The 14,269-nt window shown below is 43.8% G+C and overlaps 1 protein-coding gene across 1 annotated transcript in view; it reads right to left on the bottom strand.

The window, feature by feature from the left end:
• Window positions 1–14,269, bottom strand: part of LOC125424721 (two pore calcium channel protein 1-like) — a 40,187-nt gene that overhangs the window by 17,219 nt on the left and 8,699 nt on the right. Inside the window, 7 exon segments of the mRNA XM_048482153.1 lie at window positions 304–430; window positions 2,357–2,458; window positions 3,141–3,259; window positions 4,006–4,122; window positions 9,608–9,736; window positions 10,972–11,086; window positions 12,114–12,196. Of these exon segments, the coding sequence (XP_048338110.1) occupies window positions 304–430; window positions 2,357–2,458; window positions 3,141–3,259; window positions 4,006–4,122; window positions 9,608–9,736; window positions 10,972–11,086; window positions 12,114–12,196 (792 nt within the window).

Raw genomic sequence — 14,269 nt, 5'->3', positions numbered from 1 at the left:
AGTAACATGCTCCAATTTAGAAATTTCCAGGAGTAGTGTAGCTGGAGCTGTCAGTCAGCTCCCCCCCCCCCCCACTACTCTGCCATCACACAAATGGAGGAGCAGGGTGGGTGGGACTGAAAAGCATGGTTCTTCCCCATCCAATTGCTTCCTAACAGTGCTATATTTAGGAAGTAAAGGAAGCATGCAATAGTGTCCAGTCCACAAGCTTCCCCTATCCAAACAGTGACTGGCTTACACGTGCCATAAAAACTGCCATAAAACAAACCCAGAATGCACTGCCTTTCCTCATGCAGAACTTACTTTTAAGTGTTTCCTGTAGTTGTTGTACACTACAGCCAAGAAGACGGACATAAAGATATAGGTATTGATAACCACATAGGTTATGAAAAACAAGCAGTACCACCCACTGAAATTGTAAGCTGGCATCCTGCAGGAAAGACATGGCAGTTATGAAAAGTACTACTGAAAATGCTTGCAACTTCACCGCATCACAATCAAGCTAAAATCAATATAATTAACCCAGCAGAGTTATGCTTTCACGGCAGTGAGTGAGGGTGCATCAACTCTAGTTGTCACACAATAGTAATAGTAAGAACCCCACTGGTTATGGAGAACAGCCAGTGGCAAAATACCACCATCCCTCTCTAAAAGCCCTTTCCTCAGAGTTTGAAATAAAACATTTTGTAAGTACTGTCAAACCCTGGGAAGCTGCTGTAATGGCGTTAATAACATGTCACAGCAGTCCCAGTTGGAATGAGGCTATGTCACAAGGGCTCCTACCTTCCCTCTGTGATATTTTACAAAACTGAGATGGCATCAGGGCATGTAATCTGCCCTGTTGGCCATGTTCACCAAATGTTTGGTGTAATTTCAACTCAAGAAAATGGCACCAGAAAGGTCCCCCCCCCTCCTTGTAGTCTCAATCCAGCTCAGGGGCCCTGTGGCTTTTAAATGGAGTTTCCATCAGGAACCTGAAGCTGCCGTATGGCTATAAATCCTCACAGTGGACTCACATATGTTGTGAGATGCAGTCTGGCCATGACTGGATGGCCCATCCAGAGAAAAATGGAAGAGATGACAAAATTTGACATGGCAGAGAAATCATAATAGCTTTGACCAGATCATAAGAAACCCTGCTAATAGTCTACCGCATTTTTTCACAGAACTATGTAACCCTTCATGACCCTTCCCACTGAAAATAAGCCAATGAGATAATTGGGCTGTAGAATTAAAATAATCTATAATAAGAGCCTTCCAATTGTTGGCTCTTTATTCAGTCCATTCTGACAGAGTAAGGAAGCCTAGAAGGCCCCTAGTGTTTACTGGTCACAACTATTAGTGTTATTACAGAAAATAAGTTTACCTGAGTCAGAGGAACTTATTCCACTGAAAATGTCAGGAATCATTCTGCCTCTCTGAGATCTCTGTTTCTCTCAGGGAACAGGATGGTTGACTCAGTGGCAAAGCATCTACTCTACATGAAGGTTCAATTCCTGGCATCTACAGTTAAAAGGAACAAGCAAGAGGTGATGTGACAGACACTGGAAAGCCACTGCCAGACTGAGTAGACAGTATAGATCTTGATGGACCCATGGTCTAATTCAGCAACTTCATATGTAAGAACTGGAAGTCCCATTCACTGTTTCTACCTCAATAAAGCATGTACAGCCAGCCAGCCAGCCAGCCAGCCACACCAAGCCAAGCCAAACTGTGTGCTCCAAACCCATACCATATCTCCAGTGCTTAATGTTTTAAGCAGTTGTGAGTTTACACATGAACATGAGTTTACAAGTGAGTTTACATGTGAACGTGATTGATCAAGAACAACATTTTTGTCTAGAAGTTTGTCAAGAGTGCTTCCTACATAAACACATGAAGTTGCCTTACACTGAATGAGATCATTGGGCCTTCAAAGTCAGTACTGTATACTCAAACTGTCAGAGGCTTTCCAGGGTCTTTTGCATCACATACCTCCTGATCCTTTAATAGCTGGAGATGCCTGGGATTGAGCCTGGGATTTTCTGCATGCCAAGAAGATGCTCTGTCTCAGTGGTGGTGAACCTATGGCACTCCAGATGTTCATAGACTACAATTGGCCATGCTGACAGGGGCTGATGGGAACTGTAGTCCATAAACATCTGGAGTGCCATAGGTTCACCACCATGGCTCTATCTCTAAGCCACAGCCCCTCCCCAGAGAGTCAACCAAAGGGTAATGGTACTCTAAGATTACCATGCCAACAAGGAGAAGAGCTCCTTCATCTGTCAGAAAAGTGTCTCATGGCTACAAATCAACAGTTCATCAATTTATGCTAGAAGGAAAAATATAGAGCCTGAAGACAGGATATACGTACATGACATCAGGACTATTTGCTGTGGTCACCAGCACATATAGATCAAAAACGATGTCAAGGTAATCCGTAAAATATGGCAAACCTTCCACTGTCTTCAGATTCCTAAGCAGCAAAGGAAACGGAGACACAAATAATTTTATGGTTGGAGGTCACCACAACATAAGGAACTGTATTAAAGGGTCGCGGCATTAGGAAGGTTATGCTGGGTTAATTTACATTATACATGTTAGTAAAAGTTCATGCTAAAATGCAGCTGCCATCCTGTTTTTGCTACAGGACAAATAAAAAAGTACACAGAATGCAGTCTTATCACATATAGATGAAGTAAGTGCAATCTGGGAGGGCCATTTTCAACAGGGAAAATGAGGAACAGGAAAAGTTAATGCCCCTTTGCAGAACTGGTGCCTCAAACCTTTACAGTCACACACACAGCAGCAGCTGCTTTTTACACCAAGTTATATCTGGGAGATTCTACTCATGGATCTCCAGCATCACATGCCAGTTGGCCTTTAGAAGCCAGCTTTTCATTGAAATCAAGCCATGGAGAGGAAAAGGGGGCTTCATATGGGAAGGAACTGCACCACCACCATGATCCATCCTCGATTCACTGAATCTCCATAGTAACAAGAGTGCCTCACCTGATAATCCAAGAAGTTGGACAGGTACATATGGAAGGCCATACATTACCACGTTTCCTCCCTTCAGGAAAAGGCTGACAACAACCTGTGTGGATCCTCTCTGGAGAGAAAAAGTGGGATATAAGGCAAATAAATAGACATCTTACCTGTCCCCGAAGAGTTTCAAGGCCATAAGGGAAAACATCAGAACGCTGAACATGAACAGCAGAAAGACGTAGGTGATCTCAGGTAGGGTGTTGCGGATGCTACGAAATGCTCTTCGGATCTATCAAGAAGGAGTATTGGTTAAGAGAAGGATGAACAAATTGTGCATTGGTCAGAGTTAAACTCCCCCCAACCCTTACATAGTTCTATTCTGAACAGCTACAGGTGGTCACAGTTTTTTCAGTTTTAAAACATCAGAGAAGATCCAGTTTCGGCCACATACACCCAGTGTCTCATTAGACCATCCAATTAAACTTAGTATTTAATATCTTCATTAAATGCAGAACTAAAAGATCTTCCCTTATCTATAGAGATTATTATTCTCCTATTTCCAGGACCTAATGATCCCTTACCTCGTGCTTTTAGCTTTCCCGAGCTAGGTCAGGCTAAAGCCCTCAGGTTTGCATAGAGAGAGAAGAAAAAGTAGAAAGCAATTTCAGAAGGAGAGAAAGATCTTTGGAAAAGACATGATACAAAGCTAAAGCAAGGCCCTTTTCACTTTATATAGAATGTCCACTGACCAGTTGCCAATTAATTTGACAAACAAGCCTGCTTATTTCAGAAACACAAATTGAGTGGCCAGCTTTCAGGTGGAGCCAGGAATTCTCCCAGAATTACAACTGATCTCTAGACTACAAAGAACAGTTCCTCAGAGAAAATGGCTGCTTCAGAGGACAATCTCTGTGGTACATTAAAAATTCTAAGTAAAATCCCTCTCCAAATTTCCCCCTCCACAGGTGCTACCCGTGAATCTCCAGGGATTTCATAGGCTGGAGTTGGCAAACCTACATACAAGCTTTTTTTTACCTGTCGACTTTCTGCAAAGTTTATTAAGAAGATGGGCCGCATGGGTCTTGACCACCTGACGCTCTGAATGTTTGAGATCCTAAGAGATCCATAGATAATTAGGTCAACCAAGGTCATCTGGTGAGAAAAGACAGAATACAAACCAGTAAAATAAAGGAATCATGATCTAGAAATAGCCAAGAGATGAAATTATCTTTCCTGACAAGCAGAAAATGAGCCACATCTATGAAATTGTATGGTCAGGATGTTGTCAATTTCAGGACTTTGACATCTGAAGTCAAAACGGGGTTTATGTATCCCAACTACCAATCTTAATCTTTATATGTTTAATCTATAGCCTGGAAATGCTCTCACCTCCAAGGTTAATATTTAATCACATCTATCTCCAGCTTTTCCCAAATCAGACAACAAAGGTCTACAAAACAGACAATTGAAGAGAATATCAAATACTCATACGATACAGGGGTTTGTTTAAGGTCTAGTAGCACCTTAGAGTCTAGTAAGATTTTGGGGGGGATGCGCTTTCAAGTGACAAAGCTCCTTCAGTCTGATCTTTATTTAAATTATTTATAGGCTGCCTTTCTCACTTGGACTCAAGGCAAATTACAAAAAAGCGAGTCAATGTAATAGACATGATGGGACATTCAATTAATACTGCAGTGAAATTAGGGTTATAGAACCAACCAGAGGTCTAAAAACAGGACTGAGGCAAAGCACAAGTATTACCATAACACATCAACAGTCGAATCCTGAAGGGGGGTGAAAGTGAAAAGGGGGTAGACTGAGTGTTACGCCAGTGGATATCCAAGACAGTGTAAAGCTCAGTTACACCAGCACAGGTCCCACACCGCTCCACTGCTCTTGGGCTCTGTCGCAGCCCTGCAATAGCTGCCCATTGGTGAAACAGAGGCATAGGTGCCTGCACCAATGTGTTTGTAGAGCATGAGGGCGTGGGTGCATTCAGTCAGCTTCCAAAGCCATTTCAGTCTGGGAATGCCCCGTCAGAGGTGGACAGTTACACCATCAAAAAACGAGGCATAGCCCACAGGTACCCAAAGAAGTTAAAAAATGTCCCCACCCCACATACATACATACATACAGGTACATACATATACATACGACTTGGGCTGCTCAAAATGCTGCCTATGGAAGCAACCAATCATCTCCCTCCTCTGTGGTGACCAAAGTCCCTCTCAAGCACCCAATTGCAGCCTTGGCAAAAACACAGCACAACTCACAAAGTAGGGCACGTTGCACAAATACCCGGCCTCGTAGATTTAAAGAGAGCAGAGAGACTCTTTAGCACTAGTATAAGCACAGAAAGGGCACTTAGCACTAGAGGGCAAGCACTTTGCGCCAACACCCACAGGGAATATCAAAGTTCATACTCTGTGGCTGTCTCCTTTTTTTGGAACCCAAATAGGTACCCCATCTCTGGAAGCAGAACCCAAAGGGGTAACCACACACTGCCAGGTAAGCAGAAGCCTGTTCCTCTTGCTCATGGCCTGGAGCTTCCCTGGCAACACAAGTTTCCCACCCCTGAGACAGGCAGAATTGTGGTCAAATGAGGATGTCAGGAATGGTGGATTCCTGGCACAATGGTCCCTCGCATACAAGGAGAATTGGTATGTGTGGAGTGTTCCAGGACAACTGCTATGGAAGAGGGCTCAAAGTTCCAGTTTTGTGCTGGGTCTGTATGCTAATTTCTTTGGTGGACCCTACAAAGGACAGGGTGCTTTATTGGGGGGGGCATGCAGTGCAACCCCTCCATTTTAAGTGGAGAAGGTTTCCACACAATCCTCACTCGTCGTCTTGCAGGAACAGAGCCCTGGCAGGATCCTAGTTTCAGCAAGCTATACACAATAGCACAGACCACAATCCCTAACAATTGATCCAAGTAATTTTGAGAAACATTTAGTGTACTCTTGAATAATTCAGTTTTGCATAGTTTGCAGAAAGCCAGGAGAATGGGAGCCTTTCCTGACCTCTTCAGGCAGGGCATTTCATAGGGTGGGGGCCACAACAGAAAAGGCACAGGTACAGGCAGTTGCTGATTTTGCCCATCTGCAGGTTGGCACCTGAAGAAGACCCTACTATTGTTGGTGAAGCTGTTGTGTTGGAGATCAAGGGGAGAGGTGGTCTTGCAAGTATAAGGGTCTAAACGCTACTGGAGTCAGTCTCCTTTTCTACTGAAAATGGACACTGCTAACCTCCTAAAATTAGCATACAGTATAGCGAACCGTTAAGATACAATGGCGGCTATAGGCCTGGTGTTACACCTGCAAGAGGGTTGGTAGCTGTTTTATACTAAATCAGACCACTGGGCTAACAAGTCAGTGTTTTCGGCTCAGGTTGGCAGGGGCTCTCCAGGGTCTCAAGATGAGTTTTTTCACAACACCTACGGCTATATTCTTCTAACTGAAGATGTCAGGGATTAACTGAATCTTCTACATGCCCCAACCAGATGCTACATTACTTTGCCAAAGCTCCTCCCTTAAAACAAAATATTCAGCTTAGATAAACAGATTCTAAGATGCTACACTCAGGCCGTTTCCGCACTTTGTGAGACAAAGGAAGGCGTGGCGATGGCGATGCGTAAATAAGTGCGGCACTGGCCTCGAAAAAAAAAGCGTTACGCACAGACAGGCTGAGGGCCTGCGAGCGTCCATGATCCCATAGAAATGTGCAGTAGTTCACCGCAGGCGCTCGCGGAAGCGGCGTCGCCACGCCTTCCGTTGCGGCTCGCTTTCCTTGAAACAGCAGCGATTGGCTGGCGTGAGCTGCCCTGATGTCCCTGCCGTCCCCATCAGTCATTTACCTCCCCTCCCAGCTACTGCTCCAGGTCCCAGTGCATGTTACCTGTAGGAGACCAGAGGTGTGTATGGGCAGCCACCCATACTGCACAGAAGCGACATGGATCTGGAGGAAGGTGCTTGCCACTTACATGCAGGGAAATCACCAGGGACAAGCGTGTGTGTGCCCTGTGTGTGTGGGGGGGCCAGGGGACTTGGTGACCAAATAAGCGCTTAACCTTTGGCAGTCGCATACATTGTTAGTAGAGCTGGCTCCAGTGGCCCGGTTAAGCACAACTATTCGCGGCGTCCAGGTGCGTCACATGTGCCGAAAGGCGCTTCGAAGCGTTTTTTTTGAATCTGGAAAGCGTCTTAGCGCCGATTAAAAGCGTTTTAGCGGCGGCGTTGACCAGCGCACCTCGCCGCATATCGCGTCTTGGCACACGCATCATCAGCTCTGGCGTTTCTTTCCCACGTTTCCATGGCCGGTCATATTATTTACGCCCGTCGCGGGAAAGCTTGGCCTCACTCATTTTCCAACTACTTTAGAGGCTTTTGTGCCAGAGAAAGGAATACAGTGTCAAACATGTTGCACATTAGGGTTGCAATTCCAGCATAAGCCAAAAGAAGTGCATCAAGAACCTTGTCATATGTCTCTCGTTTAGCCTCTCTGCCACAGGATGCTGGCATGGTGACATATTGCCTCATAATCAGATTCAATGGAATTCCACAGGCTGTTGAACTGAAACCAAGGCCTTCTCCGGCCTCACACTGAATAGCTGGCCGCTGGATAGCCTACCAATTGTGGGAAGATAGTCTGGCAGAAGAGGTTCAGCTGAAGTCTCAAGGGAAGCCATTCTGCATATGATCTAAATGAATTTCACTGCTCATACATATGTAGTACAAAAAACACATTAGTCACCAAAGGTCCAAGCAGTGGTGGGATTCAAATAATTTAACAACCAGTTCCAGTGGTGGGATTCAAATAATTTAACAACTGGTTGTTTACAAGTACCATTTTAATAACCGGTTCTGCCGAAGTGGTGTGAATCTGCTGAATCCCACCACTGGGTCCAAGGATTACAGTTCTTAAGTCAATAGTTCCCAAACACCATGTCCTCAGCCCCCAGCCCCCCAACTGAGAACTAGCAACCTTATGCTGGATGTCTGTTGCCCAAGTTTGTTTGTTTGTTTATTTTTCAAACGTATATACCGCCCAACCCCCAAAGGGCTCTGGGCGGTGAACAACATAAAATTCAGATACAAATAAACATAAAATCAAATATGCTAACAGCAACTGCTCCAATCCTGCTGCCTGAGCCCCTGGTGAAGTGGGCATGAGTGGCAGCAGAGCCTGCTCTTCTCCTCCCCCCTCCTCTCCACTGGTCCTTTGAGTGGAGCAGGCCTTTAGGTGGTTGGGGCCCTTCCCAGAGTATGGCTTGGGACAGATGCCTCTGTTGCCTATTAGTTAAGACTGCCCTGGGCCTTGTGTCCCACCTGCAAGAGGGCTAGAAACTACAACTGGGCTACAACCCACAGTTTGAGAACCACTGGGTTATACCAGTAATTCTCACTTTGAGATCTAGCCCTGAAGGATCTTAGAGACAAAATACAATCAGAGCTATATTTTCTCAAAGACAACTCTTGCTTAAGATTGCAGGCTACAGCTTCTCGTTGCTGTTTGACAGGCAGCTTGCTTAGCAGAAGTGAGCATAACATATTGGCTGATCTGATTTATAAGCTTGCCTGAAAACAGATGTGAAATGAATGTATGTTTCTGTCTAAGACCAGATTCATCGTCTACCCATGCTGATGCGGAGTTAACCTATTATCAAATGATTTTCCAGCCAGTGAGGCCTGACATGTATCTGAGGTTTAGTACAATAATTAAGTAAAAAAGGCTTTCCCATCACTGAAACTCAGAAATATGAGGAAGACACTAATCTAGAGAAGTAAATGCCAGATGTGAGGCAAAGAATGTTTGCCTGACAAGCAATTCTTATCATGATTGGAAACAGAAAAGATTATGGTGGCTCAAGGTTACAAAAGGGCCTATTACCATTTATAGAAAAATCTGACAGAAATGTATTTGTTGTGAGGCATGAAAGAGTGTTTCCTATAGGAACTGATTAGTCCTTTTCCTTTAAGGACTACTTTAAGATTACTCCCGCACAGTGACAACTCTTCATGTAGCTTTAATCACCACAGCAAACACAAGTACATGGAAGTTCCCCCTCAACTACCTCACCCTCTCCACCACCACAGGATTTCTCCACCACCACCACAGGATTTTTCAAAACACAGAAGCAGGACAATTAGAGACTCTTACCATATGGATGTTCCTGAAAAGAATGTTACAGTAAGGAAGCCAAAGTGGAGCAACCCATTTGTCTGGAAACACCCAAGTTTTCTGACATGATGGCAGAATTGATATGGAGAGACTACAATACACACACTCAGGCTTGGCATGGGACCTATGACCTTGCTGCATTATGGCAGCATGATCATTAAGACAGAGACCAAAATATAAAAGAAGAACTTTACCCTGCCTCAGCCATACAACCTGCCTCCCTTCTATGAAGAATCAAGCTGTTTGACATTCAATGTGGTATTTCATAATAATTTTAAAATGATTTGCTGGTTAATTTCACGAGGTATCTAGATGAACACATACAAAGTTTGCACTGTGCCACCAAGTGGTACCTGCGCCCAATTACATTGTGAGCAAGAGGGTAAGCAGTGCTATTCAAGTGGGACCACCAGGCCACTCAGCTGAGACACTGCTCTTTATGCCTGGAGTTGCAACTGACCAGGATAGCTATCATGATGCAGATGTTCTTTGCATCCTTCCAAAACACATCACGAGGCGTAACTTTTGCAAAGTGGAAGAGTCGTCCGAAAAACACCAAAAGGCACAAGACTTCAACCAATGAGGTAACCTGTGGAAGTGGGAAAATAAAGGAGAGTCAGACTGAGGAGCAAGACTTAACATCTGGGACACTGGCTTGTTGGATGAGAAGAATTCTGTATCAAAAAGTATTCCCAACTGCAGTCTAAAACTGTACTAAACAGAGATGCAGTACAGGATGTTGAATTGTATTCTGCAAAAAAAAAAACAACTCCCTTAACAAGGATGAGTAGCTAATGCTAGAGAGGCAAGCCTTGTTTACAGAGAAAATCCCCCCCCCCCCAGTTGAGAGGACTCTATTTTGAAGCAGGGATAGGCATCAACTTTCCTGTCAGTTTCCCTACGATCCAGTGTAGACAGAGGGAGCAATACAGGGACCCAGCCAATATGGCCCATAAGGAACAGTCCATATATGTAGTGGGACTGCCAACACATTATCTGGTGCCCATCAATTGTTTTTCAAAAAGTGGGTGGGGCCCAGTAAGGCTTTTGCACAGCAAGGCTTCTGACTGGCTGCACAGTTTTTTTTAAACGTTGCTTTGGCAGCAGGTGCCACCACAGCACCAGGATCTACACTGCGTTACTGAAGTTAAGATATGGCAATCATTTTGTGGTTGGCTATGCCTCCTGTGGCAGCCATTCTGTTGTTGCATTCACCAAGCTGTGTCAGAATGCCAAATGTGCCTGCATGGTCAAAAAACTCAGGGTCACCTGCCATAGTAAGTAGAAATAGAGATGACCTTCTGATAGCAGGTTTCTGATGAGATGCACAACCCAATGAACATTTCCAGTGCAATGCTAATCTGGTCCAAGTGCAAATGGTTGAGTACATCTTTCCTTGAGGGCTGTCAATTTCCGCCAGGTGCCTCCAGCCATTGCACAAGATGACAGCTGGCTCAGGGTTCATGTCTGACTACTTTACAAGCTTGTCTTCAACTATGCAGTTTAAGAACTTACTCTCCACACTTCTCACCCAAGAAAAAAGGTAGCTGGGATCCACAAACTGAGACACCACATGTTATGACATTATGTCAGATTCCAGTAATTGCAAGCGACTAACTGTACATGTGGTCAATTCAATGGGTTTTGCTTCCAGAAAAACATGCTTCAGATTGCAAGATTCCACACAAGTGCCAAAAGAAACAAAAAGTGTTTATGTAAAACATATATTGCATTTCAGATTCATAGTTTTAGATGACATATACACTATGTGGTTCTAACATCAGGATGCAGTTATTATTGCTTGGGTCAGTTCTACATGCTTACCAAGAAAGGAAGTGGGTACGCAGCTGGTTCTTCAAACAAGGCAAGAGAGAGGTCAACAAAAATAAAGAAGTAGGTGGCTGCTTGCATAGCCCAGTGGTTATAAAGGTAATAAAGCCTGGGAAGAAAAGCCATAAAAGCAATTGAGAATATCACTAGGACAGCAACTTGGTTCAAGCTCACATCACAAGGGTGGTGAAGACAACATCTGATCTGACCCAAACGAAATGAGCCTATCCACTCTTAGAATGGGGGCGCTGCAGAAGTGTGGAGTCCAAAGACTCCCTCCATAAAGCACCACTGAAATCTTTCTTCCTGCTCTGGCACAGAACTAGGAATTTATGGTTCCTGAAAAACTATTAGGAAGCCACAGGGAAAAAACCACAGCCAACACATGTCTTCTTCAACCCGTTAGGAATGGTCATCGGGAATGCCAAAAAACCATACATCAATATACATCCTAGTCTTAACATCTGTGTTTACTCACTCAGCTCTCTCCCCAAGATTTAAGATAGCAGATATAATCAAATCCTTATGATGATCATAGCACTTCAGCATCAGGAGCATAATTTCATAATGGAGGACTCATGTGTTTTGCTTAACCATTCACATTAAGTTCCACTTGTCCACTGTCACAATCACAATCCCTAGTACCCAGAGAAATCTGAGGCTGATTTTTTCCTGTGACAATCCAGTTGAGGAATAATGGCTGTACTGCAACACAATAGCCAATGACACAGAGACACAGTCAGAAATATACCCATCCACCCCTTTCTTCCAACCAGATACACATATGCAATCATAAAGCTTCCTACTGAAAGCAGAATTAAAAAAACCCAAATCACATCTGATTTATCAGCCAGGATTACCCATATTTGGGTGAAAATCTGGAGACATGCTGGTTCTTTGGGCAATTACAGCATAGAGCTTAATCTCATTCAATACTTCTTGCACCAACATCATAGTCTGCTGAAAGTATGAACCACTGGTCATATTAGGCAGAGCTGAGTCCAGTGTGGGACACCTTGCATGAGGCATGAATGGGGGGAGTGTGAACCAAAAACCCAACAGACTTTGTACCATGGCTTTTGTACATTTTCTTCCATCCATCAGCGTAGTCAATCCAACCCAAAGCATGCATTTACCTGACTGCCTGTGATGAGGTCTCAAAGGGGATATTTCTGTTATATTGGGCATCATAGACATAAGCTGCTGCCAGGAGAAGGCTCTGTTGATAAAGTTGAACAAGATAATTTTCAGTACGGGTATATTTTAAATTATCCTTCAGTTATTTTAGTAGCCCTCTTAAATTATCCTTCAGTTATTTTAGTAGCCCCAGTGGTAGCCTCCTATGCCCTCTCTTCCACTAGAGACTTTCCTGGCTACCACTGGGGTTATTCAAGGAGTCAACTTGAATGGGATCCTTTAATTCTGGTCCCTCTGGGTCATCATTTCTCAATCCTTAATGGGTGCTACTATCCAGTGAGGAAAAATTCAAAACATGTTACTGCAATCCTATGCACAGTTTTTAGGGAGTCTTATTACATATTATACATTTATCCCACGTCTGCTCAAAGGAGTACAGGACAAGACAAACAGCCCCCTTTTGCTATTTTATCTTCAAAATGACCCATCTTGTGACTTAAGTTGGGAGAGACAAGCTTAAAAACACACTGTTAGCTTTATGGCTGAGCGAAGATTTGAACCAGGGTCCTTCTATACAAGCTTTCAGTTATACCACCCTGCAAGGACGTAGGTAAGGGTTTTTTTTCCTCAGGTTCAACCACCCCCCATTACTTGTCCAAAGCTCTGCCACCATTTGTGGGTTTTTTGTATTTTTAGTGTTTTTTCGATTTTTGGCCTGCAGGGAGCGCTGGTTTTAGGCTAGCACCACCAAAATTTCAGGGAGACTCTCCTGATGATATCACCCAAGTTTGGTGAGGTTTGGTTCAGGTTTGGTTCCAAAGGTTTGGTGAGGTTTGGGAGCACAGCCAGTGGGGTGGGGGTTGGGGTGGGGAGGGGAGTCTGCCACCCCTGGCCTCGGAGAGCTGCTTTTATAAGCACTCAGGCTAGTGGATGGGGCTTGGGGAGGTGTGGCCACGCTCCCGGGGTGGGTGGGGGTGTGGCCCCACCCCTGAACCCCCCCATAAAAAAATCTATACCTACGTCCCTGCCACCCTGCCACCCTGGCTGCCAGCCTGAGCATAAAACTCAGCACAATCTATTTCTAATTCAATACATACAGAATTCATCTGATTGTTCCAGGAGGTAAAAGCTATATTTCTTTTAAAGGGTATTTAGTGATTTATTTAAGTCATTTAAACCTACATTTCTCCCCAGTGGAGACCCAATGTGACTTACATCATTCTACTTGCCTCCATTTTACCTTATGAGGTAGGTTAGGTTGAAAGAGCATGACTAGCCCAAGAGTACCCAGCATGCTTCCAGACTACATGTTGGTTCAAAACAGCATCTTTCAGATACTAGTCAGACACTTTTAACCATTACACCACACTGCCTCTCAGACAGATATTTTGTTTGGGGTTGGATAGCAATATACCTTGGAAAATGAGCCAGAAATAAGCATGTGCTTCCCAAACTTCCCAGACATAAAGGGCTTATTATGTGTATTGATGAATACAAGCTTGCGCACCAGCAGGCACCATGCAGAATAAGAGTTGAAAGATTACTTTAATGGTGTGGTTTAGCTATTTGTTGTAATGGTTAACTTTTAACTTAAGAGGTCTTGTAAGTTAGCCTTTTTTTGACTTATGAGATATTAGGATGAACCGGTCATATCTTATAAACTCACAGAAAGAAAGAACAAAGGGGAACAAATTTACTGCAACCTTATTTTTATGTTTTATAGTCACAACATGATCTTGAGGCAATTAACATGGTTGACTTAATACAGAACAAGATGTGCAACAGGGTGTTACCAAAGCACATTGCAAGTCACAGATTTCATATGGCTCATAAGCAACTTTAGAAATGCACTGCACTAAGTCTTTATACAAGGTATCAAGGCTGCAGGAATAGGACAATTCCCACTAAACAAATATTTTCATGCATGATTTGAGATAAGTGGTTTTTATTTGGGAAGGACCACCAAAGAGCCTTATCATATTCATATGGAGTTGAATTCATATTCAGCTCAAGCTATCACAGATCTTTTCTGAAGCATTCATTTGGTAAGCTATAGTCAACTCACAACATAAGGTAAGCTGATTTAGATAAGATGATGTTTCACTGTGGTGATGAAAATGAGGACTTTGGAAAATCTGGACTCAAACCTTGCTCT

The sequence above is a fragment of the Sphaerodactylus townsendi genome, linkage group LG01 (assembly GCF_021028975.2).
Source record: "Sphaerodactylus townsendi isolate TG3544 linkage group LG01, MPM_Stown_v2.3, whole genome shotgun sequence".
Taxonomy (NCBI): domain Eukaryota; kingdom Metazoa; phylum Chordata; class Lepidosauria; order Squamata; family Sphaerodactylidae; genus Sphaerodactylus; species Sphaerodactylus townsendi.
The sequence above is the reverse complement of the archived record's forward strand: the minus strand, read 5'-3'. Positions and strand labels throughout refer to the sequence as shown.